Source organism: Hypanus sabinus, chromosome 2 (genome assembly GCF_030144855.1).
Source record: "Hypanus sabinus isolate sHypSab1 chromosome 2, sHypSab1.hap1, whole genome shotgun sequence".
Classification (NCBI taxonomy): domain Eukaryota; kingdom Metazoa; phylum Chordata; class Chondrichthyes; order Myliobatiformes; family Dasyatidae; genus Hypanus; species Hypanus sabinus.
Window position 1 is genome coordinate 14,338,058 of NC_082707.1, and position 26,237 is coordinate 14,364,294.

Sequence of the window (26,237 nt, forward strand, 5' to 3'; positions counted from 1 at the left end):
TAGTATTTAAGGTTTTAATCCATTTTATAAATGATGTTCCTAATCCATATTTTTCCAATACCTTAAATAAAAAATCCCATTCCAATCTATCAAATGCTTTCTCTGCATCTAAAGCAACCGCCAGACTCATTTCCTCCCTCTTTTGTGCTAAATGGATTATACTAAATAACCGAGTTACATTATCTGCCGATTGTCTATTTTTGATAAATCCTGTTTGATCCATATGCACTAATTTTGGTAAGCATTTAGATAATCTATTAGATAAGATTTTTGCTATTATTTTATAATCAGTGTTTAATAAAGAAATAGGTCTATATGATGCTGGTTTTAAAAGGTCTCTGTCTTTTTTTGGCAATACTATTAAAATAGCTGTTGAAAAAGATTCTGGAAGTTTATGCGTTCTTTCCGCCTGATATATTAACTCCATAAAAGGAGGAATTAATAAATCTTTAAACTTTTTATAAAATTCAGTGGAAAACCATCTTCTCCTGGAGATTTATTACTTTGAAGTGATCCCAAAGCTTCTTCAACTTCTTTCAATGTAAAAGACATACCTAATCCCTTCTGTTCTTCTGTATTTAATTTTGGAAGAGTTATTTGTGATAAAAATTCTTCTATCTTAACATCGTCATTCTTTGATTCTGATTTATACAACTCAGAATAAAAATTCTTAAAAGCCTCATTAATTTCTAGAGGTTTATAAGTAATTTCATTCACTTTTGTTCGAATTGCATTTATTGTTTTAGAAATCTGATCTGTTTTTAACTGCCATGCAAGAACTTTATGTGATCTTTCACCTAATTCATAATATCTCTGTTTAGTTCTCATAATTGCTTTTTCTGTTCGATATGTCTGGAGTGTATTATATTTTAACTTCTTATTAATAAGTTGTCTTCGTTTTTCTTCTGTCATATTTCTTTGAGATTCTTTTTCTAATTTTATAATCTCCTTTTCCAATTGATCTATTTCTATCATATATTCCTTCTTAATTTTAGAAGTATAACTTATTATCTGACCTCTCAAATATGCTTTCATTGCTTCCCACAATATAAATTTATCATCAACTGAATGTAAATTTGTATCTAAAAAGAACTGAATCTGTTTTTTCATAAAATCACAAAAATCTTGACGTTTTAGTAAAATTGAATTAAATCTCCATCTATAAATTGATTCCTCTTTATCTGTCATTATCATTGTCATTATTAAAGGAGAGTGATCAGACAATATTCTTGCTTTATATTCCATGTTTTTCACTCTATCTTGAATATTTGTTGATAACAGGAAAAAATCTATCCTTGAATATGTTTTATGTCTATTTGAATAAAATGAATAATCCCTTTCTTTTGGATTGATTCTTCTCCATATATCAATCAAATTTAGATCTTTCATCAATGATAGAGTTAATTTTGCTACTTTTGATTTTGTAATAGCCTTTGTTGATCTATCTAAAACTGGATCTAAACAAAAATTAAAATCTCCACCTATTAATATTTTATCATGTGCATTAGCCAAATTCAAAAAAACCTCCTGTATAAATTTTACATCATTTTCATTTGGTGCATAAATATTCATAAGAGTCCATAGTTCTGAAAAAATTTGACAATGTATAATTAAATATCTTCCTGCCGAATCAATTAATACATTTTGTATTTTAATTGGTAAATTTTTATTAACCAAAATTGCAACTCCTCTTGCCTTTGAGTTAAATGAAGCTGCAATAACATTTCCAACCCAGTCTCTTTTTAATTTCTGATGTTCTATATCCGTTAAATGAGTTTCTTGTAAGAAAGCTATATCTATTTTCATTTTTTTAATGTATGTTAAAATTCTTTTTCTTTTTATTGGTCCATTAAGCCCATTAACATTAAAACTTAAAAAATTCAATAAATTAGTCATTATTTTTATTTATGTTACTCCAATCTATAATAATACCTAATCTTTCAACTCTCATTATATCCTGGGAAATCTTTTTAGAAGTCTCCATGTTGCTATGTGTGTCCCCACCAATCATCCAGGCAAAAGAATAGAAGAAAAATAGAAAATAAAGAAAAAAACAAAATACCCCCCTACTAATGTTGTGAAAAAAAAGAAACACAACATTACCCCCCTCTATTGTACGGGTCATGGCAATCGCCATGATTACACACGTGAATCCCGTAGTAACCGATTCAAAGCTCCCCAGCCCCCCCGCAACATGAAAAATATATATATATAAAAAAAAACATACCATTCTCAATTAATATTTCTAAAATATTACTTTTCTCCCTTATATCGTCCTTAAATGTCCATCAGTTCCATTTACTTTCTCTGTCTTCGTCTTTAACCATTACATTTAGAAATCTCCGCTTTTAATCAACGAATAGATGGAAGTCTTTGTGCAAACACCTCCGCATCTTGATAGTCAGAAAAAAATCTTTTTCCTTCCTCCAAAAAAATTATCAGTGTTGCTGGGTGACGCATTGAAAACTTATAACCTTTTTCCCACAAAACCTTTTTAGCTGGGTTAAATTCTTTCTTTCTCTTCAAAAGGTTATAACTTATATCAGGATAAAAAAGAACTGGTTTCTCAGCTATCATCAACGGACCTTTTCTTCTTTTAGCACCCTGGGCAGCCGCCCTCAAAATCTTTTCTTTATCCTGGTATCTTAAACATCTTATCAAAATTGATCGCGGATTTTGATCATCTTGAGATCTTGGTCTTAAAGCTCTGTGCACCCTTTCAATCTCAATTAAAGCTTCTTCTCCCATTTCCAATTTTTCAGGAATCCATTTTTGAAAAAAATTTATTGGGTCTTCTCCTTCGGTACCTTCTTTAAGTCCAACAATTTTAATATTGTTGCGTCTACTAAAATTTTCAAGTTTATCAATTTTTCCCACGAGTTGTTTTCTTTCTGATGTCCAGGCGTCATTATCATCTTCCATCCTCTTCATTCTTCCCTCCATTTCTTCCATTCTGACGTCCAAATCTATAATTTTCTTTTCCATTTTTTCCTGTTTCTTTGTCATTTTATCAAACATAGCCTCCATATTTGTTATTTTTTGTGTCATTACTTTTTGGTTACTTTTAATTACTTTTAATGCATTTAATTTATGCATTATTTGCCTCAAAGTCTTTTTTGTACTTTCAGAGGAACTTTCATCTTCTCCATCTTCATCTGATTTTTCCAGAGAGTCCGTCTCTCTCTCAGACTCACTTTCACTGTCTGTTTCAGTCGTTGCTGGGATTTGTAGTTCTGGTTGTTCTCTTTTGCGCATGCTCGTTCCTTTACGCTTGCGCAGTTCTCGTTGATCTTTCCCTTTAGAAATGGCCGATGCTGCCGCAGTCTCCTTTTCTGTTTCACCGGTGGTGTGTTGTACCTGAGTCCGCGGTTCTTCGGTAGAAGTAGGCCTTGATTCTGTTCCAACTTGAGCGGTCTTCGCGGTAGCAGTTTTCTTCGTCCTCTGTTTATGAGGCATAGCTTAAAACAATCCGGAATAGTTTATAAGTAACCTTAAAAAAGTATTAATTAACTTTTCTTCACTTAGACATTGATTTATTAACTTTTTTACGGGAGGGCTGGATTCCAGCGTCTCGATCCTACGTCATCACGTGACGTCCCCATTCCACACTCTTATGACCCTCTGGGTGAAGTTTTCCCTCATGTTCCCCTTAAACTTCTCACCTTTCACACTTAACCCATGATCTCTGGTTGTCATCCTACCCTACCTCCGTGGAAAAAGCCTCTTGCATTTACCCTATCTATACCCCTCAATTTTGTATACCTCCATCAAATCTCCTTTTGAACTTAAACCTCAGTGATTAAAGTCTTAATCTTTTCAATCTTTCCTGCAGATCCAGCAATATCCTTGTAAATTTTCTGTGCACTCTTTCAACTTTGTATACATCTTTTCTGTAGTTAGGTGGCCAAAACTGCACACAATACTCCAATTTAGGCCTCGCCAATGTCTTGTACGATTTCAACATAACACCCCATTTTCTGTACTCAATACATTGAATTACGAAGACCAATGTGTCAACAGCTTTCAATGATCCTATCTATCTTTGACACCACTTTCAATGAATTTGCAGATCTGTAATCTCAGATTCCATTGTTCTGTTACCTTCCTACCGTTTTGGTTGGTCCTACCGAAGTCCAAAACCTCGAACTTTTCTGCATTAAATTCCATTCAGCCCATTTATCCAGTTGATGCAGATCCCTCTGCAACCCATATTAGCTTTCCTCACTGTTCACTACACCCCCAGTCTTGGTGTCATCCATGAATTTGCTGATCCAGTTGATTACATTGTCATCCAGACAAACAACAACAGATCCAACACCCATCCCTGCAGTTGCAGGCCTCCAGTCAGAGAAGCAACCCTCTACTACTACTCTCTGGCTTCTCCCAGAAAGCCAATGTCTAATCCACCTGAATGCTGAGCCACCGAACCTTCTTGAACAGCCTCCCACGCAGGACCTTGTCAGGGAAGTGTATACAATATACATCTCAAAATACTTTTTCTTCACAAACATCCACAAAAACAGTGCCCCAAAGAATGAATGACAGTTAAACATTAGAACCCCAAAGCCCCCCACCAGCAAAATAGTATTGGTGCCCCCCCAGCACTCAAGCGTGCATCCAAGCATCAGTAAAAACACAAACTTGTACTACGCCAAAGACTACTTATTCATCTAGTAATTCAACATACCATAGGTACGCACTCTCTCTCGCTCCCCCCCCCCCCCCCAATGAGGGAAAAACAGGTGTCCCCATTACACAGCCAGAAGGCTCGGGTCTCTGGACACAGCCCACTGCAGCTCACCCACTGCTCCTGATGTTCCATGTTCTCCCGCAACGCCTCAATCAGCCTAATCTCTTTTTAAAGCAGCAGATAAATTAACAAATAATCTTTATTTAGCTGTAAAGGAGTGTCCCTAATTATACAGACCACTGTGCAGATGGTGGGATATGACAGGATTGCATTTGCTTTGATGTATGGTTGCCTGTCACCCCACAGATTACGCTTAATGCAAAAAGTGAATTTCTGCAAAGTTACTGCCATTCTGGCAGGAGAACAAGGTTGAGAAGGATAATGGTGAAGGAGATTCTATGGGCCTAATGGCCTAATTCTGCTCCTGTCTTGTGGTTTTGTTCCATTTCTCATTGCTTACAGGAAAAGAACTAATATACTGGAAGAAAAACAAGTGCTGAAAACTTGCTAGATTACTTTTGGCCTTTTGGGCGATGTACACTGCTTTAGTTTCAAGGAAATGTCATATCCTTGTGGTTTCCTAAAACATAATATAGTTATAACTGAAAATGAATAATATTGATTTGAATCTGGTCTTTACTGGCAGAGATTTTAAATGGAGGATTGCATCAGTAGGTACTGAATTTTCCAAAAACATACAAAATGCTGGAGGAGCTCAGTAGGTCAGGCAGCATATATGGAGACTATTAAAGAGCTGTGTTTCAGACTGAGACCCTTCACAGGTCCTGATGAAGGGTCTTAGCCTGAAACATCTTCTCTTTATTCCTCTTCATAGATGTTTGACCTGAATTCCCCCAGCATTTTTGTGTGTGTTAACACTGAGTTTTCCAATGAACTGTTCCAGAATTACGAAGCAGAAAATTATGGCTAAAATTTTTTAAAGCAAGCAACCTTTAGTGGTGTCACCTTCACATATTTAAAATTGTGATATTGACTTAAAACTTCTTCCACTTCTATAACATTGAAGATGGTAGAAACCCCTGGTGAGAATCAATTCTAAACAAATAAAGTAATCTCTCTAAAATGACTGCACTGAGAAGAATTATTGATTGATACAGTTCTCTCTGGCCATTCCAAATCTTCAAAGTTTATGGTCGAAATTGGTGCCATTAATTTATTTGTGTTAACATTAATTTGTGTTGTGTGTGAGTTTCTATGTACTGTGTTGTGCACCTTCATCCGGAGGAACGTTGTTTTGTTTGGCGGTATGTTGAATGGCAATAAAGTTGAACTTGATCTCAAACTTTGTTTAAAAGAAATTGTATACCTTTGCTTTGTTTTACAGATAAGCTCACATCCTCCTCATTATCCTTGGGGCAGTGGTGATCAGGTAAGAATGAATCTTTCAGGATGTTAAATTACTGCTGCAAACTTTGATTGCTAGTGATATGAATTTGTATGATGCTTCATGGATGGTCTTAATGTCTGTGCTTTAGGATCATATGATTCCAAGTACAGAGAATGCAGAAAACATCGTACCAGGTAAGGAAGATTTGTGAACACAAAGTACACTGCAGATGCTCTGGTCAAATCAACATGTACAGCACGCTGGAGGACCTGCTGAGTTCCTCCAGCATATTGTACGCAAGGAAGATTTGTGGTTGGAAATGAATGCTTTAACTTCATTTTGCCTCTGATATCACAAATTTGAATTTTCTTGAATTTGGTGAGTAGATAGATTTTTTTTAAATGAGTGGAATTAATTTGAGTTGCTTGTTTCCACTAACTTCCTCCCTTTTTCTTTGAAAGCTCTCCTTTAATTGATCTGTTATTAGGAAAACTGGAGAAGTGAGTGACAGAAGGCTGCATGGTGCAGAGGGTTGTTGCAAGTAAACTCAGTTCAGCTCTTGAATGACTTTCTGACTTTGCCACCTTGGCCATGCTCTCTTATCGGTGCTGCCATTAGGCAGGAGGTTAACTCCCACAACACCAGGTTCAAGAACAGTTGTTGCCCTTCAACCACCAGTCTCCTTTATCAGCGTGCATAACCTCACTAACTTCCAACATTGAACTGATTCTGTAACATATGAATTCATTTTCTAGGGCTCTACAACTCATGTTCTGAATATTCTTTATTTACTATTTGTTTGTATTTGGATTCTGCCTTTTGCACATTGGTTGTTGGTCTTTGTGTAGTTTTTCATTGATTCTGTTGTATTTTCTTGTTCTGTGAATGCCCACAAGAAAATCAATCAGAGTAGTATATGGTGACATGTACATACTTTAATAATAAATTTACTTTGAGCTTTGAGCTGTTGATAGAAGGAAGGAGAAAGTTTAGCTGGGTCTCCCTGCTGTCTCACCCCTCTTCCACATAGAACACAATGCAGTTGAGGCTAACAACGTCAAATAAAGAGAAAATGCGCACATTTGCAAAGCATCATTTTATCCATCTGTGACATATGCAAGTACTTCAGAGTCAGTTTATACATCTGAAAACTTAAAGGGCACTTGGACAGGTACAGGGATAGGAGAGGTTTGGAGAGATGTGCAGTCAGACATGGCTAACTTTGATGGGAATTTTGAGCTGAAAGGTCTGTTTCAGTGATGCATGGCTCTAAACATTGTCACTGGAGTATAAGTCAATGAAACGAGTAGGAAGCACAAGTGAATCTGTTTTACGCTGTGGACTTCCAGTATGGCACAGATTTAGGCAGCAGCATAATCAGTAAGGGCTCCCAGATGGTCTTATTTCCCCCTAAATAAGAAACGGTTATTTAAATAGAAAAGTGGGATGTAGCATGAAAGGGGGAAACAAAAGAAACCCCATTACCCAAAGACAAGCAATAAAATACTGACTGATGGTGAGGACACTAACGTCGGTGCTGGCAACCAAGCTGAACACAAGGATATGGAGGCTGTTCATGCAAACATCATGGCTGAAATACAGGCACTTTGTTCGGATATGAAAAAAGAACTGAGTGACTCCATGGGTTTTCTAAAGAAGGAATTGGTGGCTTTCAGAGAAGAAATTAACCAGAAGTTGAATACTACTGTTGGTGATTTAAAAGAAATAATGGGCAGAGTTGAAGAGATGGAGCAAAGGGTGACAGAAGTGGAGGAATGGAAGGCCGAGGCCGGTGAGGTTCTTTCCTGCGCACTGGAACTTCAGGAGATTATTCAAACTCTACTAATGAACCTGGAGGCACATTCATGCAGGAATAACATATGTATCCATGGAATTTCCGAGGGAGTGGAAGGAGACAATATACAGGAATTTCTGGAAAAATTCATTAAAACAGTTCATTCAGTTGTTCCTTCCTGATGTTGCCTTTGGCATACAACGCTGCCATCGATCTCTTGGATCCAAACCACCTCAAGGTTCCAACCCAAGGTCCATGGTCATCTACTTTCAGGAGTATAAAATTAAAGAGATGGTGCTTCGCTCGGCTTTGAAAAAATGAGAGATTTATTACGACGGGAAAAGAGTATTTTTTGATCAAGTCTACCTGACTGAAAACTTATGAAAAGAAAGGCTTACTTCTGTTATGAATCCTGTAACTGGAGAACTTACCAGCAAAGATAGAGAGGTCCGTTGAAGTCTGATGTCACTATTTTCAAACGTTTTATTCATAAAGGGACACAAAAGTAGGGTTAATACATACATTCAGATAGTGCACATCGTCAACACTCAATCTAAAGCGCGGGTATATTAATAATCATCATTAAGAAGTGAGCTCTGCTGATGTCTAGGGGTTAATAGATTGTCCGTTGGAAATATAAAAGTCACTCAGAAGGCTGCAGGCCTCAGCCCTTTGAAAATCGCTGGGTTTCACGTGGGGCGACCGAGAGAGAGAGATTGGGGGAGAAGAGAAAGAACTGTCCGAGTCTTGATGAATCCTCCGTGAAATCGGGGGAGCGTTGGTTTCCTCTCCCCGATGTTAATTAAAAGCAGTTTTCTGTGATTCCAGCCACAAATTCCAATCGCACGTGGCTTCCTTCAGAATGGCTTCCCGCTACTGCGGGTACGCTCTCGTGTCTTCTTGGTGCGTCTGAAGGGGCTGTCCCCCTGAGACTCTCCTTTATACTTCCTCACGGGGTCGCAGGTGTCAATCAGGTTGTGATGATGCAATCTCTCTCTCAACCAGCCCTCCTTGCCTGAGGGCTTTTCACGTGGTCTCCATGAGACAATAGTCGCTGTCGTCTTTATTCTGTATCCCTGGTGGGACGTGCAATTTGGCACATTTCTCTCTCTCTCTCCGACTGGGTCTACTGACCCCCCCCCCCCCCCCCCTTTGACGGGTGCTCTTGCGATTCTCACAAAGGAGGGGGCTGGGATCATAACACTTCACTATCAGAAAAATGCTTAAAGTAAAGGAGCTTCGGTTCCAGACTCTTTATCCAGCCAAACTTCGAGTGTTTTTTGGCACTGGGCAAGTCATCTACAGTAATGCATCGGAGGTGATGGAAGACCTGAAGAACGGGGGAGTTCTTCCAGACTGTTCCGGAATTGTGGCCCCTGTGGAAGGCACAGCCACGGCGAATTTGAGGCGGCTTTCCTGGGAGACTGTGGGTGCAAAATCCCATCGGGATCGAGAAACACATCTGAAACGCACCCAGAACAAGCTAAAGGAATTTTGACACAACTAAGATACTGCATGAGAGCTCTCAAAAGTATAGTGATAAACTATCCTTCTGCTAGGTTGGTAAAATCACATGAACCCTAACACCAAACTATAATTGACTTTGGATTAAGAACTTAAAAGTAGAGCATAAACGATTTTTCCTCTGTAAGCTCTTATTACTATAACTGACCACAAACCTGGAAGTTGATCTTTGATTTTGTTCTTTTTTGTGCACTGTCCTGATTTTAATTATTCAGAGGCATCAACCTGCACTAGGAGGGGCCCCTTCAGGTTTAAGGGCTTCCCCCCGTTAGTTTAGTTTAATCTTCAAAGATGGAAGTCACAGTTTGTGTTGTTTGCATGTTAAATGTTAGCTTGTTGTACAGACAGAAGTTCATTTGTTAGGTCATCTAGGGATCTTTTTTATTGGTGTGGAATGCCGTATCAAGAATACAGAGTAATCACCTTTAATTTGAATGGGTTACAGAATCCAATCAAAAGGAGTAAGGCTACTTCTAAAATGAAGAGAGAAAAGCAAGGTATATATTTTTGGCAAGAAACTCACCTTTCAATGATTGAACATGAGAAGTGCACAAATTGGGATTTAAAAATTGTTATTACTCTTCTTTTGAGAGGGGAAACACCAGGGGAGTTGCAATATTAATGTCAAATAAAGTAAATTTCCAGTTCTCCTCACAGTTTACAGACAAAGAAGGGCTTGTATATACTGGAATTTAGAAGGATGAGAGGAGATCTGATTGAAACATATAGGATTATTAAGGGATTGGACATGCTGGAGGCAGGAAGCATGTTCCCACTGATGGGTGAGTCCAGAACTAGAGGCCACAGTTTAAGAACAAGGGGTAGGCCATTTAGAATAGAGATGTGGAAAAACTTTTTCACCCAGAGAGTGGTGGATATGTGGAATGCTCTGCCCCAGAAGGCAGTGGAGGCCAAGTCTCTGGATGCATTCAAGAGAGAGTTAGATAGAGCTCTTATAGATAGCGGGGTCAAGGGATATGGGGAGAGGGCAGGAACGGGGTACTGATTGTGTATGATCAGCCATGATCACAGTGAATGGTGGTGCTGGCTAGAAGGGCCGAATGGCCTACTCCTGCACCTACTGTCTATTGTTATTTGCTGGTGAAGGGTTTTATTGATCATAAAGAAGTTACTCTACGGAATGTTTACAGACCACTAGGAAATGATAAACAGCTGATTAAGAAGATGTTTAATATGATAGTTATGGAAACATCTGGTGTGGTAATATGTGAGGGGGACTGGAATATTACACCCTTCCCTGGACTCCTCCACTGGAACAAATAAGATAAACCCAGAAACATTACATGTCAAGAAACTGCTCAAAGAAATAGGCATGATAGATATGTGGAGAGAGGTACATCCACTTGATAAACGGTTCACCTTTTTTTCTCACCCCCATTCTGTGTACTCGAGAATAGATTACTTTTTTATGTCTAATTCAGAGAGACACATGATTATAAAATGCAATATAGGGGTAAGAGGCATCTCTGACCATGCAAGGGTTTACTTAATATTACATTTAGACAACAAACCCAAAGATACCTTGTGGAGTCTTAATACTAGTCTTTTGAACGATTCCCTATGTTTAAAATGCCTAAAGAAAGAGTTTGAAGATTATATGATATTTAATGATAATGGAATGGTGTCCCCCAGCACTCTGTGGGATGCTGCAAAAGCTGTTATTAGGGGTAAACTCATAAAGTGGTCAGTCAGATGAAAAAGGAAAAAGAGAAACAAATCAAGGATCTTACTGAAAAATTACAATTTTTGGAGAGTAAGCATATGGAGTATAATGAGAGTAATGTCTTGAATCAAATTTTGGATACAAAAGGAATTCTAAATAATATTTATGAAAATGAAGTTGAGAAGAGAGCTAAGTTTGTTAAACAATATTTCGATGAGAATGGCCCTAAATCTAAGAAATTACTTGAATGGAGAATATGTAAACAACAGGCTGAGAGATAGATACATAGGATGAAAAACCCCCAGAGTAATAAGATGCTTCATAAATTGGAAGACATTCAAAAATCTTTTGAAATGTACTACACAATGTTATACGCTCAGCCCAAAGCTGCAGAGTTAGCAGACATATCTAATTTCTTAATGTCCTTAGGTTTACCATTGGTAGGAACGGAGCAAAATAAATAACTCAGGAGACAACAGAAGAAGAAATAGGGGTCTCTGCACACTGTATGTTAAAGCAAAATGGGAGAAAGAAGCCAACATAAAATTGACAGATGATTGGTTAAGCATATGCAGAACAGATTCAACTACTTCAAGCTTAAGTCTGTGGAGGGAATTCATCTGGAAAAATACCTTAAGATTTTTCATAATGCCAAAAATAAAGAAGTTCCAAAGTAACAAACCTGAACAAGGTCAATGTTGGTGAATGTGTGATAATATGTTGGCTGATCATTTTCATATCTTCTGGGAATGTCCAAAGATTTTGTCTTATTGGTTATTTGTGGTAACAGAGATAAGGGCAGTAATCAGCCCAGAGATTAATTTTGACTTTAACATTATTTGTTTGGGTAATGTACCAAATTGGCTCAAAAAACATGAAAGATATTTGTTACAAATACTACTAGCAGCCAGTAAGAAAGTGATTACCAGGAAATGGCTAAGCAAGGAGTCTCTGCTACAGTCCTGGAATGGATAGAAATAATTCAAGAAATATATGTTATGGAATTATTGACTTTCACTCTGAGACATGCCACTAAAAAATTTGAAAAATACTAGGAAAATTGGACATTTTATTTGAGCCTGAGATGACTTCTTTACTGTACATTTATCTGGTTTGAAGAACTTTGTTTTATTTCTTCTTATGAGGAAGCCTGCAGAATGGACTTTAGAGTTATGGATCTTAAGGTCCCCTGAGACCTTGAAGGACAATTATGGACATAAGAGTTTGCTTAACCTTGATACAGCGATGTAACCCATTTCGCTATTCATTTTTTCGATTATAAGATACGGATTTTACTTCACCTATGATGACCCTGTCTGTCTGTTTTTATCCTGTTTGTTCTGTTATTGGCAAAACAATAAAAATAAAGTCTAAAAAAAATCTGATTTAAGTTGCAGAGAGGTAAGAAATTATGGCTGTGGCCATGATGACTGTTCAGTTCTGAAACAGAAAAAGTCCATTTACCTGAAATTGTTGAACTCAGTGTCGAGTGCTGAAGATTGCACCACACTGAGATAGATGATGAGGTGCCCTTCTTTGTGCTTGTTGAAGCAGTGTAGGGAGACCAAAGATGGAGAACTGAAGATACAGATCACTTGCAGAGAGGAATTCTTCAAAGCTGTTATCCAATCTGTTTTTTTTTCCTCCAGTAGAGATGAAACTGTGTTGTGAACTTCGAAGGAAGAGCATTTAGGTCTCTCAAAGATGATGGGAAAGGTGAAAGGATAAGAGTTGATTCTCCCTCATTTGCAAGGGAAAGGAGGATTGACCAGGAAAAGCATGACTCAATATTGAAGAGATCCTTAATTTCCTGCATTTCTAATTTCATCTCAGAGCCAGAACAAGGATTGTTCCTTTTTTACTCAGTTTCCATTTCATCAGCCACCACTTTCCAGGATGATCCTTCAAAATTCCTGCCATAGGTTAGGGATTTATTCCCTGCATGGTAGGAGAATGAAGGGAGATCTTATAGAGGTGTAGAAATTAAGAGGTATAGATAGGGTAAATGCATATATTGAAGTTAGATGAAGCTAAAATCAGGTCATATGAAAGGTGACATTTTAAGGGAAATCTGAAAAGGAGTATGCGGATGGGAGGGGTATGGAGAGCTATGGTCCGGGTTGCAGGTCAGTGAGATTAGAATAACTGTTTGGCACAGACCAGATGGACCAAAGGGCATACTTCAGTGCTTAGCTCTCTCTCACTATGACTCGATGATTTTGTTAGGTAGGATATATTACCAAATGTAATATGATTTGGGCAGCATGTAGATAAATTGCCTTTGGATGAGCCCAGCTTTGAGCTGCTTAACTGCTGCTCTGAATTTTAACAAAATAGTTTATTCAATGTTACAGTAATATTCCTGATTATAGTAGCTTGGTAGATCAATATGCTGGAATTCTCAATTCACTAACTGACCACTTATGAAACTGGTTGAATGAGAAACAAGGCCTTTATATTTGAAATTGCTTACAAGCTGTGTATTAGATTTCTTGGACTGAGCCAAATAGTGCATGTAATAGAAGATAATAAGCTTTTAAGTGTATATTCAACCTTGACAGGGAAGGGTTATATGAGTAGTGGAATTGAAGTGAACTCTTCCTTTGTTCCTGTGAGACAATGGAGTGGTAAAAGTAGCAGAGCAGGTATTTGATTAGGAAATGTAGTTTGCAGATTTAATTTTAATTTATTTTATATGGGTATAGTTTTGATAATCCAGTATAAGACCATAAGACATAGAAGCAGAATTAGGCCTTTTGTCCCATTGTGTCTGCTCCACCATTCCATTATGGCTGATTTTTATCCCTCTCAACCCCTTTCTCTTCTGTCTGTAACCTTTGATATCCTTATTATTGTAGAACCCATCAATCTCTGCTTTAAACAGCAGTCATAGAGTCCATGCTCACGTACGGATGTGAGACGTGGACACGCACCAAGACCATGAGAAAGACACTAAATGGTTGCTATACACGAATGCTCCGGATGGCTCTTGACATGAGTTGGCAGCAACACCCAACATCGAGCTCTATGACGACCTACTGATGTTCACTACTAAAATTGAGGCGAGAAGACTGCAACTAGCGGGGCACTGTCTACGCCACCCTGAGCTAATAGCCAGCCTCGTCATCACATGGGAGCCCAAGCTTGGGAAGATGATCCCTGGGCACCTTCCCAAGACTAGGGTCAACATGCTCCTAGAAGATAGTGGCGCAGCTAATGTAGATGAACTGAACACACTGATGAGGGAGAGGGAGGAGTGGTGAGTCCATCATCATGCCCGATGCCGGCCCCCTAGGCCTGAGTCAACGTAGTAGTAGTAGAGTGACATGGCCTTCACAGCCATCTTTAGCAATGAATTCCACAAATTCACCACCCTCTCTGGCTGAGAAATTTCTGCTTGTCTCTGTTCTAAAGGGATGTCCTTCTATTCTGAAGCTGTACCCTCTCTGGTCCTAGACTCCCCCACTACAGGAAATCCACACTCACTCTGTCTAGGACTTTCAATGTTCAATAAGTTTCAATGAGGTACAGGCCTAGAGGTAGAAAGCATAGGAATAATTGAGACTTGCATATGCCCATGAATAAGCAGAGAAGGGATGCATATGGTCAATGTGTGGGCAAGAGGGATTAGATTTGGTGTAACTGGTTTAATTAATTTGTCACAATGTTGTGGGCTGCAGGGCCTGTTCCTGTACTGTTCTGTTTTCTAAGAAGCCAAAGATGACCATACATCCTCTTGTGCCTAATCTGCCTTATAATAAAATCATGGCTTTTGATCTTTCACCTTATAAACAGACAAGGGCTAACAATGAATGTGCAAAAGAAGATAAACTGTGAAAATATAAAATAATACTGAGACATGAATTGTTAAGAGTCCTTGAAAGTGTGTTGGTAGGTTGTAGAACCCGTTCATATTAGTGACAATTGGAGTTATCCAGTTCAGGAGTCTGATGCGAAGGGTATTAACATTTCCTGAAATAGTGGTGTGGGACCCACCTCCAGCCGGATGGTAGCAGTGAGAAGAGCAAATTGGCCTGGATGGTGGTAGTGGTCTCCTCTCCAAAATATGGAGGGTCAGTCTGATGAAGTTCAATTTCATGTTTTTTTTTTCTATTTTTGGGAGATGTTCTTCCAGGTGTCTAAAATTCTTTACTCTTACTCAAATGTTCTTGCAGTAAAGGTCACCATACCATTTGTTTCAAAGGTACATTTAACGTCAGAGAAATGTATACAATATACATCCTGAAAAGCTTTTTGTTTGCAACCATCCACAAAAACAGAGGAGTGCCCTCAAAGAATGAATGACAGTTAAGTGTTAGAACTCCAAAGCCCCCCCCAGCTCCCCTCCCTCCCACGTGTAAGCAACAGCAGCAAAGCAACAGTCCCCCTCCCCCACCAGCAAAAATAAAGCATTGGCACCCACCACTGAGCACCAGTGTGCAGCAAAGTCACAGTCTTGCAGTACCCCAAAGACTACTCATTCACCCAGTATTCAACATACCACAGGCTCTCACTCTCTCCCTAACAAATAACTTGCTGGTTTACGATGTTAAAAGTTTGTTCGTCGCCTTTTCTGAGCTCTGTGCCCAAAGATCTTGGGTCTCTGGACACATAGCCAGAGATCTTACGACTCCCATAACACACCAATCTCCTGCAGGGACACCAACCTGCAATCCGCCCATCTGCAGAGTCACTAAGTCCTGGGCCTCTGAAGGTGAGCTAAGCTCTTAGGCCGCATCATTGGCATGTTGAATAAAGGCCAGTCATGAAACCCCAAGAATGGGTCCCTTTCCCGCAAAGAACTGAAGTCAGCATTTAACTCCAGGTCAGCATCTTCAGAAGAACCCTGAAAGAGAAAAATAGAGATATTGAAGATGGAAAAAGAAATGGAAGATAGAAATTTTCAAAGATGCAAGCAAAGAAGTTGCCATTTAATGCCATCATAACTAAGCTCCACCTTCTACTCCTGATTGCTTGTCATACCTCTGTAGATTTTATGCAAAATCTCACTTCACACCAAGTCCATCCAGACTCTTACCATTTTAAAGATGCTCGGCCTTTTAAGTTTCCTTCAAAATATATGTTCTCACACTTTTCCATATTTTGTTCCATATGCCACATTCTTGCCCATTTACTGAACTTATCTGTATCCCTTTGAAAAGCCTCTGAAATCTCACGAACCTACATCAGAACCTAGCTTTGTATCAGTAATACAGTTAAAGATTTTGCTCTGCCAAATCATTAAAAACATAGGAAGTACGAGCAGTAGGCCATTTGGTTGTTTGGACCTGCTTTACCATTCATTGTGATAATAACTGGTCATTCAGTTCAATGCCCTACTTTCCCCTAAGGTAGGTGGTTTCCTTTAGGCTGCCATCATTTGCGAATTTCAGCCTCCAATTACAGGATCAGAAATTTAGGGCTGATGTGAAAAGATTTTTTGACTTAAAAGGTGGTGGATCATTAAAAATCAAAAATTTTGCAGATGCCTCAAAAATGAAATAGGGCACAGAACAATGCAGCACGGTATGTCTTCTTCGGCCTACTCCATGATCAATCTAATCCTTTTGTCGTACATACCCCACAGCTCTCCATTTTTCTTGCATCCCGTGTGCCCATCTAACAATCTCTTAAATGACCCTAGTGTATCAACTTCTACTACTACTACTGGCAGTGCATTCTCGGTACCTACCACTCTTTTTAAAAAAAAATCTCCCATCTCCCATATGCTTTTGTCCATTCACCTTAAACAAATACCCTCTAGTATTGGCCAGGGTCACCCTGGGGGGGGAGGGGGGTTGCTGGCCATCCAATCTATCAATACTTCTCTTAATCTTAATCTATAATGTTGCCTCTTATACTCCTTCGCTCCAAAGAGAAAAGCCTTAGATCACTCAACCTTTCCTCATAAGACATATTTTCTAATCCAGGCAGCATCCTGGTAAATCTCCTCTGCTTCTTGTAAATCTTCAACATTGTTCCTATAATGAGGTGACCAGAACTGAACACAATACTTTGTGTTGTATAATCAGTGTTTTATAGAGCTGCAGCATTACCTTGAAGCTCTTGAACTGAATCCCCTGACTAATGAAGACTGATGCCTTCTTAACCACGCTGTCAACTGGAGCAGTAATTTTGAAGGATCTATGTGCTTGGACCCCAAACTCCCATCTTCCTCCACTTGGCTAAAAATCTTGCCATGAACATTATACTTTTCCTCAAGTTCAATCTTCTAAAGTTTATCACTTCACGCTTTTCTGGACTGAGCACCACTTGTCACTTCTCTACCCAGCTTGCACTTGTATCCCATTATAACCTACACTATCCATAACACCACCAACCTTTGTTACACTGTCTCATCCAAGTCATTTATAAAAAGTCATAGACAAAGGACCACAGAACAGATCCTTGTGGCACACCATGAGTCACTAACCACCAGGCAGAATACATTCTATCTGCTACCACCCCGTGCCTTCTGTGGGCAAACCAATTCTGAATCCATGCAGCAGATTTTCCCTGTGGACCTCATGAATTTCCAGATGAGTCTACCATGGGGAACCTTGTCAGATGTCTTACTAAAATTGATATACACCCCAAAAACTGCTCTATTTATTTGAGGTGCCAAAACAAATTCTCACTCAATCTCTTGAGGCATGATCTTCCCCTCACAAAGCCATGCTGACTATCCCTAACAAAATTATGCTTCTCCAAATGCTTATAAATCCTGGCTCTAAGAAACCTCTTCATTAGTTTGCCCAGGATTATCCCTATCACCTTTCTTGAACAGCAGTACATTTACCATCCTCCAATCCTCTGATACTATTCCTGTGACCAGAAAGGATACAAAGAAGATTGTCAATGCCACAGCAATCTTTGCTGTCACTTAGTAACCTGGGGTATATCCTGCCAGGTCCTGGAGACTTATCTATTGTAATGTTTTTCAGAAGCTTTATTACTGCCTCTTTCTTAAACTCAACATAGTAGCCCATTCTACACCTACATCACATTCATCAAAATCCCTCTCCTCGATGAGTACTGAGCAAAGTATTTATTAAGGATCTCCCCTACCTCCTCCCACCTCCAGGCAAATGTTTCCCACTTTATTCTTGGGCAGTTCTACTCTCACTGTAGTCATGCTCCTATTCTTCACCTATGTGTATAATTGTTTGGGGTTTTCCTTAATGTTACGCACCAAGGCCTTCTCACATCTTGATGTTCACTGAGTGTTGTAATTGCTAAATAAATTCAAAGGCACAGTTTTACTGTGAATGGCTCAAAAAACTGAGTTTAAATTGATTAAATCACATTGAATCATTACAGATTTTCATATAATCTCTAAAATCCAGAAGTGTAGATTCCTGAAGCACAAGTCCACCTATTCTCGCATAGGTGCTGTTGTATTCAACCTGGGCATTTTTACAAATTTAATTTTTGCATGGTGTAACTGTTCAGTATGATTTTAATAATGTCTTAAGATGAGATTTCATGTCAGACTGGATCAATCTGTTGAACCTCATCACCAATTCTAAATTAAAATAAATGGTTTGTTATTGTCACCAGTAATGAGATACAGTGAAAAACTTCCATACTGTTCATACAGATCAATTCATTATGACAGTATGTTGAGGTAATATAAGATAAAGCAATAAGAGTGCAGAATGAAGTGTTGGTTGTAGTGAAAGTAGTGTAGGTGCACAATGTGCAAAACCATAAGATGGATCTTATTGTACTGTAAAACATTGGGCAGAAGCTGTCCTTGAGCCTTTTAGCATGTCCTTTGCAACTTTTGTATATTTTGCCCAACCAGGGAGAGAGAAGGGTGAGTAGGTCTTTGTTTATGTTGGCTGCTGTACTGAGGCACCGTGATGTATGGGCAAAATCCATGGAGGGTAGTCTGGCTACCATGATGTGCTGAGCTGTGTCCACAACTCTCTGCAGTTTCTTGGTAAGATCAGAGTTATCACATGGCATGCTGTGTTGCATTCCAAAGGGTGCTTGTTTAGCAAGTGGAGAGTAGTCGTGTAAGCTATTGCTGTTAATAATAATAATTCCTTATTTATAGACCAGTTTTCATACAACTACTGCAGTTCAAAGCGCTTTACAATGATAAAATGCAAACATGAAAATAAGAGACCAGAAGTTGTTAGTTAAAAGCAAAGTTAGTAAATAGGTATTGAGCTGGGGCATTTAAAAGTGTCAGCTGATTCCCTTATAGTTTTAAGTATTGACTTCCTCAGTTTGGGAGTGTAGTTCAAATAATAATTTTTTTGAGGGAGGTTGTTTAAATGTTAAACTGATGGAAGAAGACCTGAGAGCTTGAGCAAGATGAAAAAACAAAAGTGATTCTATGATGTGCTCTGGTCCCAGACTAGTTACTGGTGGTTTCAGTGGAGTAATGCATTGAAGTACTTCCCAGTGAAATTCATCCATGAACAAATCTCAAATTATTTAGCTATTTTATAGTTGCAGATAATGGATAAAAATATTTTTCTAGCATATAATTTAGTTTTTTATCTTCACTAATAATATTTCTCATTTCACATTATGTACAGTTATTCCATACAAATCCTCCAGCCAAGAAAACCTGGATCATGTTGGCGAGGAGAAAGAGGTATTGACCAGTGCTTTAATTGCTTGTTAGCATCTTGTGTTTTTAAAAACGAGTAATCATGTTGAATGCTGCTATTATATCGAGTCATAATTTTCACTTTCTCGTGGCTAAATGTCAGCATTGGAGATGTAATTCTGGCAGAGTTTTGAAAGTGAAGTTTTTGATAGAAATTAGAAAGAGATTGACCAGAGAGGTGCCAATTGGCTTGTGTTGGTAACTCCCATCTTCGATTACCCAAACCTCTACAATTTTTTAAAATCATGTATTTAACAGTTCCCTTTTGGAAAACAAATACTGAATCTTTATCTGTCACTGGATAGACACATTCTGGAGCACATTAGCCCCATCATGTGTAAAATAACTTAGTTGTTTACATTGCGTCTCTTGTTTTGCCATTCACCTCAGGCTTCTTACCTTCCTGCTTCTGAGAATAGGTTCTTATCTATTCCAGTAAAACCTCCATCATATTATGTCTGAACCCCTGTAAGAAGAAATACCAGGTTTCCCTTATAAATGTAACCAGAGAGTGCCTATTTAAGATAGGCTAAAGAACCTCAGAGCTGTGGGAGCGGTGGAAATAATGATCTTATGGGCTGATTTGATCTGGAATGGTTGCCCCATAAGATAATGAAAATGCATCCAATAATAACTTTGAAACTGTAATTAGTGGAATACTCGGAGTTAAAGGGGTTAGCTGTTTTGAATTGTCAGCAGAAATTTCTCTTTGGGTTATGTTAGCTTCTGAAATTCTCTGGTGCAGGATGACCCCATTATTACATTGAATGGTGGACACATAGGTGGCTTACTCCCTTAGGGTTGGACTTGGGTTTGGGGCCAGTTGAGCTTTATAGTTCTTTTACATTGAAAGGAACAGAGAAAGTGAATATTTATAAGACAATTAAGCCAGTGAACTTTGTGTGCTGTGCATCTGAGATGAACTTGTTAATTGTAAAGGGAGTTGTAAACTCTGCCAGCCCTATATGAGAAAATCCTGTACTGCTGCCGAAAAACAACAAAAATTTTGTGACATATGGCCAGTGATTATAAACCTGATTCTGATTCTGGAAAAAGTCAGTATCCTTACCTTGAGCTTGCTGGTATCTGACAATGTCATTAATACAGAAATAAATCAGACAATAAGCATTAAAAAAAAATGTTCGGTTGGTTTCTCTGTTCTGGTGATAAGTAAATAAAAGACATCATGTAGCAACAACTTTAATATATAATGGTCCTTTTCACTGTAAATTGTAGCAAGTTACATCAATTAAGTGTTTTCAAAGGGGGGTCCTTCAGTACCTCAGTGTCTCAGGGCATATAATGGACAAGGAATTTCATTTTGATAATTAAATTAAATCAAAAGAGTTCTGTTAAGTTTTCATGTAAAGATTATATTGTGCTTCAAAAGGTTTGACAAGATTGTTAATGACACTGCATAAGTTTAGCTGTTTTTTAAAATTTGCAAAGGATTGTTTCTGTTTACTAGAAAAGTATGAGCTAAAGTTTGGATCATGTTACAACATATTGATTTCTCCAGATTCCTCTCCACTGGAATTATTCATGATTAACAACTAGAATTTCAGTATTCCCAGATACACATGTATCACTTGTAGATTCGCCACCATAGTTGGGCTGGGTCAACTAAGTAGCCAAGGAATAGTGAGATTAAGATTAAAAAGCTGTGTGTTTTTATTGGTTAGGATGAAGATTGGGATTTACTGAGAATTACACTGGCTGAGGCTGCCAGTACTCAGAATACATGTTGGAAATTTAAATGAGTTTTGCTGTGAGACCACTGAATTGACTATCTGACCCCCTCCCCTGCCACTTTTTCCTTGCATGTGGAGCCTTGATCAAATGAATATTCTTGCTGCTTTTAAGAGCGTGTTGACCTTGTATCTGTTAATTTCCACCCCCCCCCCCACCCCGGACAGGCCATGAGCAGCAGGGAAAGTGGGAAAGCTCCCTCCAGTTTGGGTGTTGCTGACTTCGATTTAATCCGTGTGATTGGGAGAGGCAGCTATGCTAAAGTTCTTCTTGTCCGATTGAAAAAGACAGAGCGCATTTATGCAATGAAAGTTGTGAAAAAGGAGCTGGTTAACGATGATGAGGTAAGAAATACTGAGTCACACTGCAATCAAGTTTGAGAATTGATAACATTTCATAACTTGGATGTTAAGAAGACTTGGAAATATTATGCTTTTCCCACACTGCAGTAAATTTTTATAAGTTTCTTGTGGAATAAATCTTGATGCTCACTAGCTTGCCAATGTCACTTATGCAAAGAAAGGAGGTTTTGTGCATGTCTTGGATTCGGTTTGCAAGAATGCCAAGGATCAAAATTATCAAGGACATAGTGGCGATATGCCCAGTGTATCTCTTTAAAGCTGAGAAACATGCTGAGTTTCTAGTCAGCATTTTGGTCATGGGAAAACTCCCATTCAAATAACTTGTACTGAAAAGTGTTACTATCTGCATGAGTTCTGTCCTTTTCACTTATTATTCAGTTTTCCTACCAGCCTCCAAGCTGTTAAAATACTGACACAGAGCACAATAGTTCAGCTTCCATGGCATAGTGTGAAAGTGAATACTAAGTAGGCCAACTCCACTGGGTATTGGAATGATGTTCAAGAGGCGCTTCAAATTTTTGCATTTGCAAAAGAAAGAAGTTCCTTTCCCATACATAGAATATAGAACCGGTTCTTTGGTCCACATTGTTGTGCCGAACCAATTAAATTAGTAATTAAATGGCCAACTAAACTAATCCTTTCTGCCTACACAATGTTCATATCCCACCTCTTTCCTCATATTCAAGTGTCTATCTAAAAGTCTCTTAAAGGTCCATAACACATCTGCCTCCACCACCACCACTACAGACTGTGCATTCTAAGCACCCGCAAGGCTATGTTTAAAAAAAACCTGCGCCTCACATCTCATTTGAACTTGCCCCTCCCTTGCCTTCAGTGCATTGCCTTGGATATTAGACATTCCAACCAATGGAAAAGGATGTTGTCCGTCTACTCTACCTATGCCTCTCATATTCTTATAAACCTCTTTCAGATTTCCCCTCAACCTCTTCTGCTCCAGGAGAAAACAACCCAAATTTGTCTGACCTCTCATTAATAGTGTTTGCCCTCTCGTCCAGGCAACATCCTGGTAAACCTCTTCTGCACCCTCTGCAAAGCTTGACATCTTTCATATAATGGGGTGACCAGAACTGTATGCTTCAGATGTGACCTAACTGGAGTTATATAAAGCTATAACATACAATAACTTCCTGACTTTAGAACTCAGTGCTTCGACTAATGAAGGTGAGCATGCCATATGCCTTCTTAACCACCCTGTCAACCTGTATGGCCAGTTTTAGGGAGATGTATGGCTAAAATTTATATTGGTCACTGAGAATAGGGTGTTCATGGTTATTTGGACCACCTCTTTTGGGTACCAATTTGATAGAGAAAGAGCAACTGCGTGATTAATTTAATGTCTTTGGGAATTTGGGAAGGAAATTAAATAATCAGTTTTGCAAGGTGCAAATGCTTTTCAATATGGTAGGAGCAAATGAAATGGAAAATTCAAGTTAAGGCTTCATCTGCTGATCACCAGATTCTGTGAAGCGCTTCTGGGTACTGAATCATCTCTGGTTTGATGCATTGTGGTGAAGTAAGGGAAAGCATGCAGAGCTGATTTCTTTTAAACAAATGATTGCAAAATTGATAGGCCTCATTCAAGGCATGTAACAGGTTTCAAGCAAATGCAATAAAATGTTTATTTTGCTGTACTTGACAGAAATTTCATACTTTTTTCCTATTATGTAAATAGCATCCATAGGTATGACCCTCTTACTCCCATCCATAATCTGGAGCACATAATCATCTTCTGTCTGGTGTTTACAGTGGAGGTGAATTTTTGAACTTTATTCATTTTGGGAGATGTGTGAGTTGCAGGCCAACGCTCATCTGTAGTGGGCTGTGTTCTGCAACTCTCACATCCTATAATGAATATTTTTTTTTAAATCCACCTCCCCTGTAGTGGGTCATGCTTTGAACTGCTGCATTCCTTCTACCCCAGTGTTGAAAGATAGTTGCATATTTTGCACCCAGCAGCAACGAACAAATAGTAAACACAAGAGATCTGTAGATCCTGGATTGCCATGGCAACATACACACACACAAAATGCTGGAAGAACTCAACAGGTTAGGCAGCAACTACAGAGGGGAATAAACAGTCGACATTTTGGGCTGAGACCCTTCATCAGGACTGCAAAGGAAGAGGGGAGAAACCAGAATGAGAAGATGGAGGAGGAGAAGGGGTACAAGCAGACAAGTGATTAGGGGGAAGGTGAGTGGGGGAGTGGGTTTAGTGAGAAGCTGGAAGGTAAGAGTTAGAACAAGTGAGGGGATGAAGAAGAAGGGATCTGATAGAGGAAAGTGGAGCATAGGAGGAAGAGAAGGAGAAGGGGGTCCAGCAAGAAATGAACAAAGAGTGATCTATTTGCAAGTCAGGATGATGTGCGCTTGGGGCATAACCTGGAGATGGTTATGTTCCCATGTAGTTATTGCCCTTCCTGTTCCTGGTGTTTTTGGGAATGGCAGTCAGAATAAAGAGGGCATAAATTTGCACTGCATTTTCTAGCTAGTATACACTCAGCCACACTAGTGCTGGTGAGGAATACGAACCAGTCAAGCAAACGGCTTTACTTTGGTGAGTGTTGGAGTTCCAGGCTCTTGGAGTAGATTTTGTGATGTTACATACAAGAACATGAAGGAAATGTCAGCCATGGGTTTACACGTTCCACCTTTTTACGACTGCTGTGTATCTTAATTCTTGCATTCATTGTGATCTTTGTTTCTTGTTATCACATTACCGTCAAATTCTATCCAATGTTTTAATTCCTATGCAGAAATGTTAAAGTACATGAATATTTTTGTTGATGATAATTAAGGCATTTTAAAAATTTGTATTCAGTAGCTTTTGATTTACGCCTTTTTATTTGTTTTGTTTTTGTGCTTGATTTGTAATTTGATGTGGTCTACCTTTTAATCGGTTCATGCACTTTATTATCAGTCTAAAATTTAATTTGTATCATTGAGCCCCATTAATATTGTTTTGGGCTGAGATATTTGAAAAAATATTTTGCTGGCAATTTATTCTTGGTTGCAAATGAAATACAAATTGTTTGGTTTATCTTTGCAGGATATAGATTGGGTGCAGACAGAAAAGCATGTGTTTGAGCAGGCATCAAATCACCCTTTTCTGGTAGGACTGCATTCTTGCTTCCAGACTGAGAGCAGGTGAGATATGATTCTAAATGTTGTGCTGGCATTGCTGTAGTCTAAATATATAAAGTGAAGTCACAACTACCTTTTAGATAAACACAAAGGTAGTGCAGAAGCTGGAAATCCAGAGCAACACGCCATAACAGAGTAACAGTTAGTGTAATGCTATTACAGCTCGGGCGTCAGAGTTCAGAATTCAATCCTGGCATCCTCTGTAAGGAGTCTCTGTATGTCCTACCTGTGGAATGCATGGGTTTTCTCTGGATCCTCTGATTACCTCACCCAGTCCAAAGGGGTACCGGAAACTTTAATTGGTCATTGTAAATTGTCTTGTGATTAGATTAAATCTGGGTTATCTGGGATTGGTGGGCAGTGTGGCTCAAAAGGCCAGTAGGGCCTACTCTGTGTAGTATCTCTAAATAAATAAAAAAACAAATATGTACAAAATACCAGAAGAACTCAGCAGGTCAGGCATAATCTATGGAAAGGAATAAAGAGTCAACATTTCGGGCTAAGACGCTTCATCTGGACTAGAGCGAAAGGAGGAAGATGCCGCAACAAGAAGGTGGGCAAGGAGGAGGCAGACAAGCTATAAAGTAATAGGTGAAGTCAGGTGGGTGGGTGGGTGGGTGGGGGGGGTGGATGAAGTAAGTAGGTGATAGGTGGAAAATACAAAGGGCTGGAGAAGAAAGAATCTGATAGGAGAGGGGACCGTGGGGAAAAAGGAAAGGAGGAAGGGCAGAAGTGGGAGTTTATAGGCAGGCGAGGAGAAAGAAGTAAGAGGCCCTTGTGGGGAATAGAGAAGAGGAAATGGGGAAAGTGAGTGCAAATAAATTATCAGAAGTTGGAGAAATCGTTGCTTATGCCAAGGTTGGAGGCTACCCAGCAAGAATATGAGGTTTTGCGCCTCCTACCTGAGAATGGCCTCATTATGGTAGAAGAAGTAACCATGGACTGACATCTCAGAGTGAGAATAGGAATTGGCCACTGGGAAATTACACTTTTTGCGGATGGAGTGGAGGCACTTGACAAAACGATCCCCCAACTTATGCTGGGTTTCATCAATGAAGAGGGGGCTGCATCCAGAGTACTGGATACAGTCGATGTCTCCAACAGATTTGCAGGTGAAATATTGTCTCATCTGGAAGGGCTGTTTGAGGCCCTGAATTCGAGTAGGTGAATGGAAGATGTAGAATTTCTGTCACTTGCAAGGATGCATGCCGGGAGGGATGAATGGACAAGGAAATAATGGAGAGGTTGGTGCCTGCAGGAAGCAAAGAGTGGGGAGGGAGGTAAAGATGCATTTGGT

General features: G+C 39.0%; 1 protein-coding gene across 2 annotated transcripts in view; it reads left to right on the top strand.

The window, feature by feature from the left end:
- Positions 1 to 26,237, top strand: part of prkci (protein kinase C, iota) — a 136,409-nt gene that overhangs the window by 75,311 nt on the left and 34,861 nt on the right. For both annotated transcript variants that reach the window (XM_059992226.1, XM_059992234.1), the window contains exons 7-11: positions 6,036 to 6,080; positions 6,187 to 6,232; positions 19,594 to 19,652; positions 21,584 to 21,760; positions 24,846 to 24,943. In XM_059992226.1, the coding sequence (XP_059848209.1) occupies positions 6,036 to 6,080; positions 6,187 to 6,232; positions 19,594 to 19,652; positions 21,584 to 21,760; positions 24,846 to 24,943 (425 nt within the window). The remainder of the gene's footprint in view (positions 1 to 6,035; positions 6,081 to 6,186; positions 6,233 to 19,593; positions 19,653 to 21,583; positions 21,761 to 24,845; positions 24,944 to 26,237) is intronic.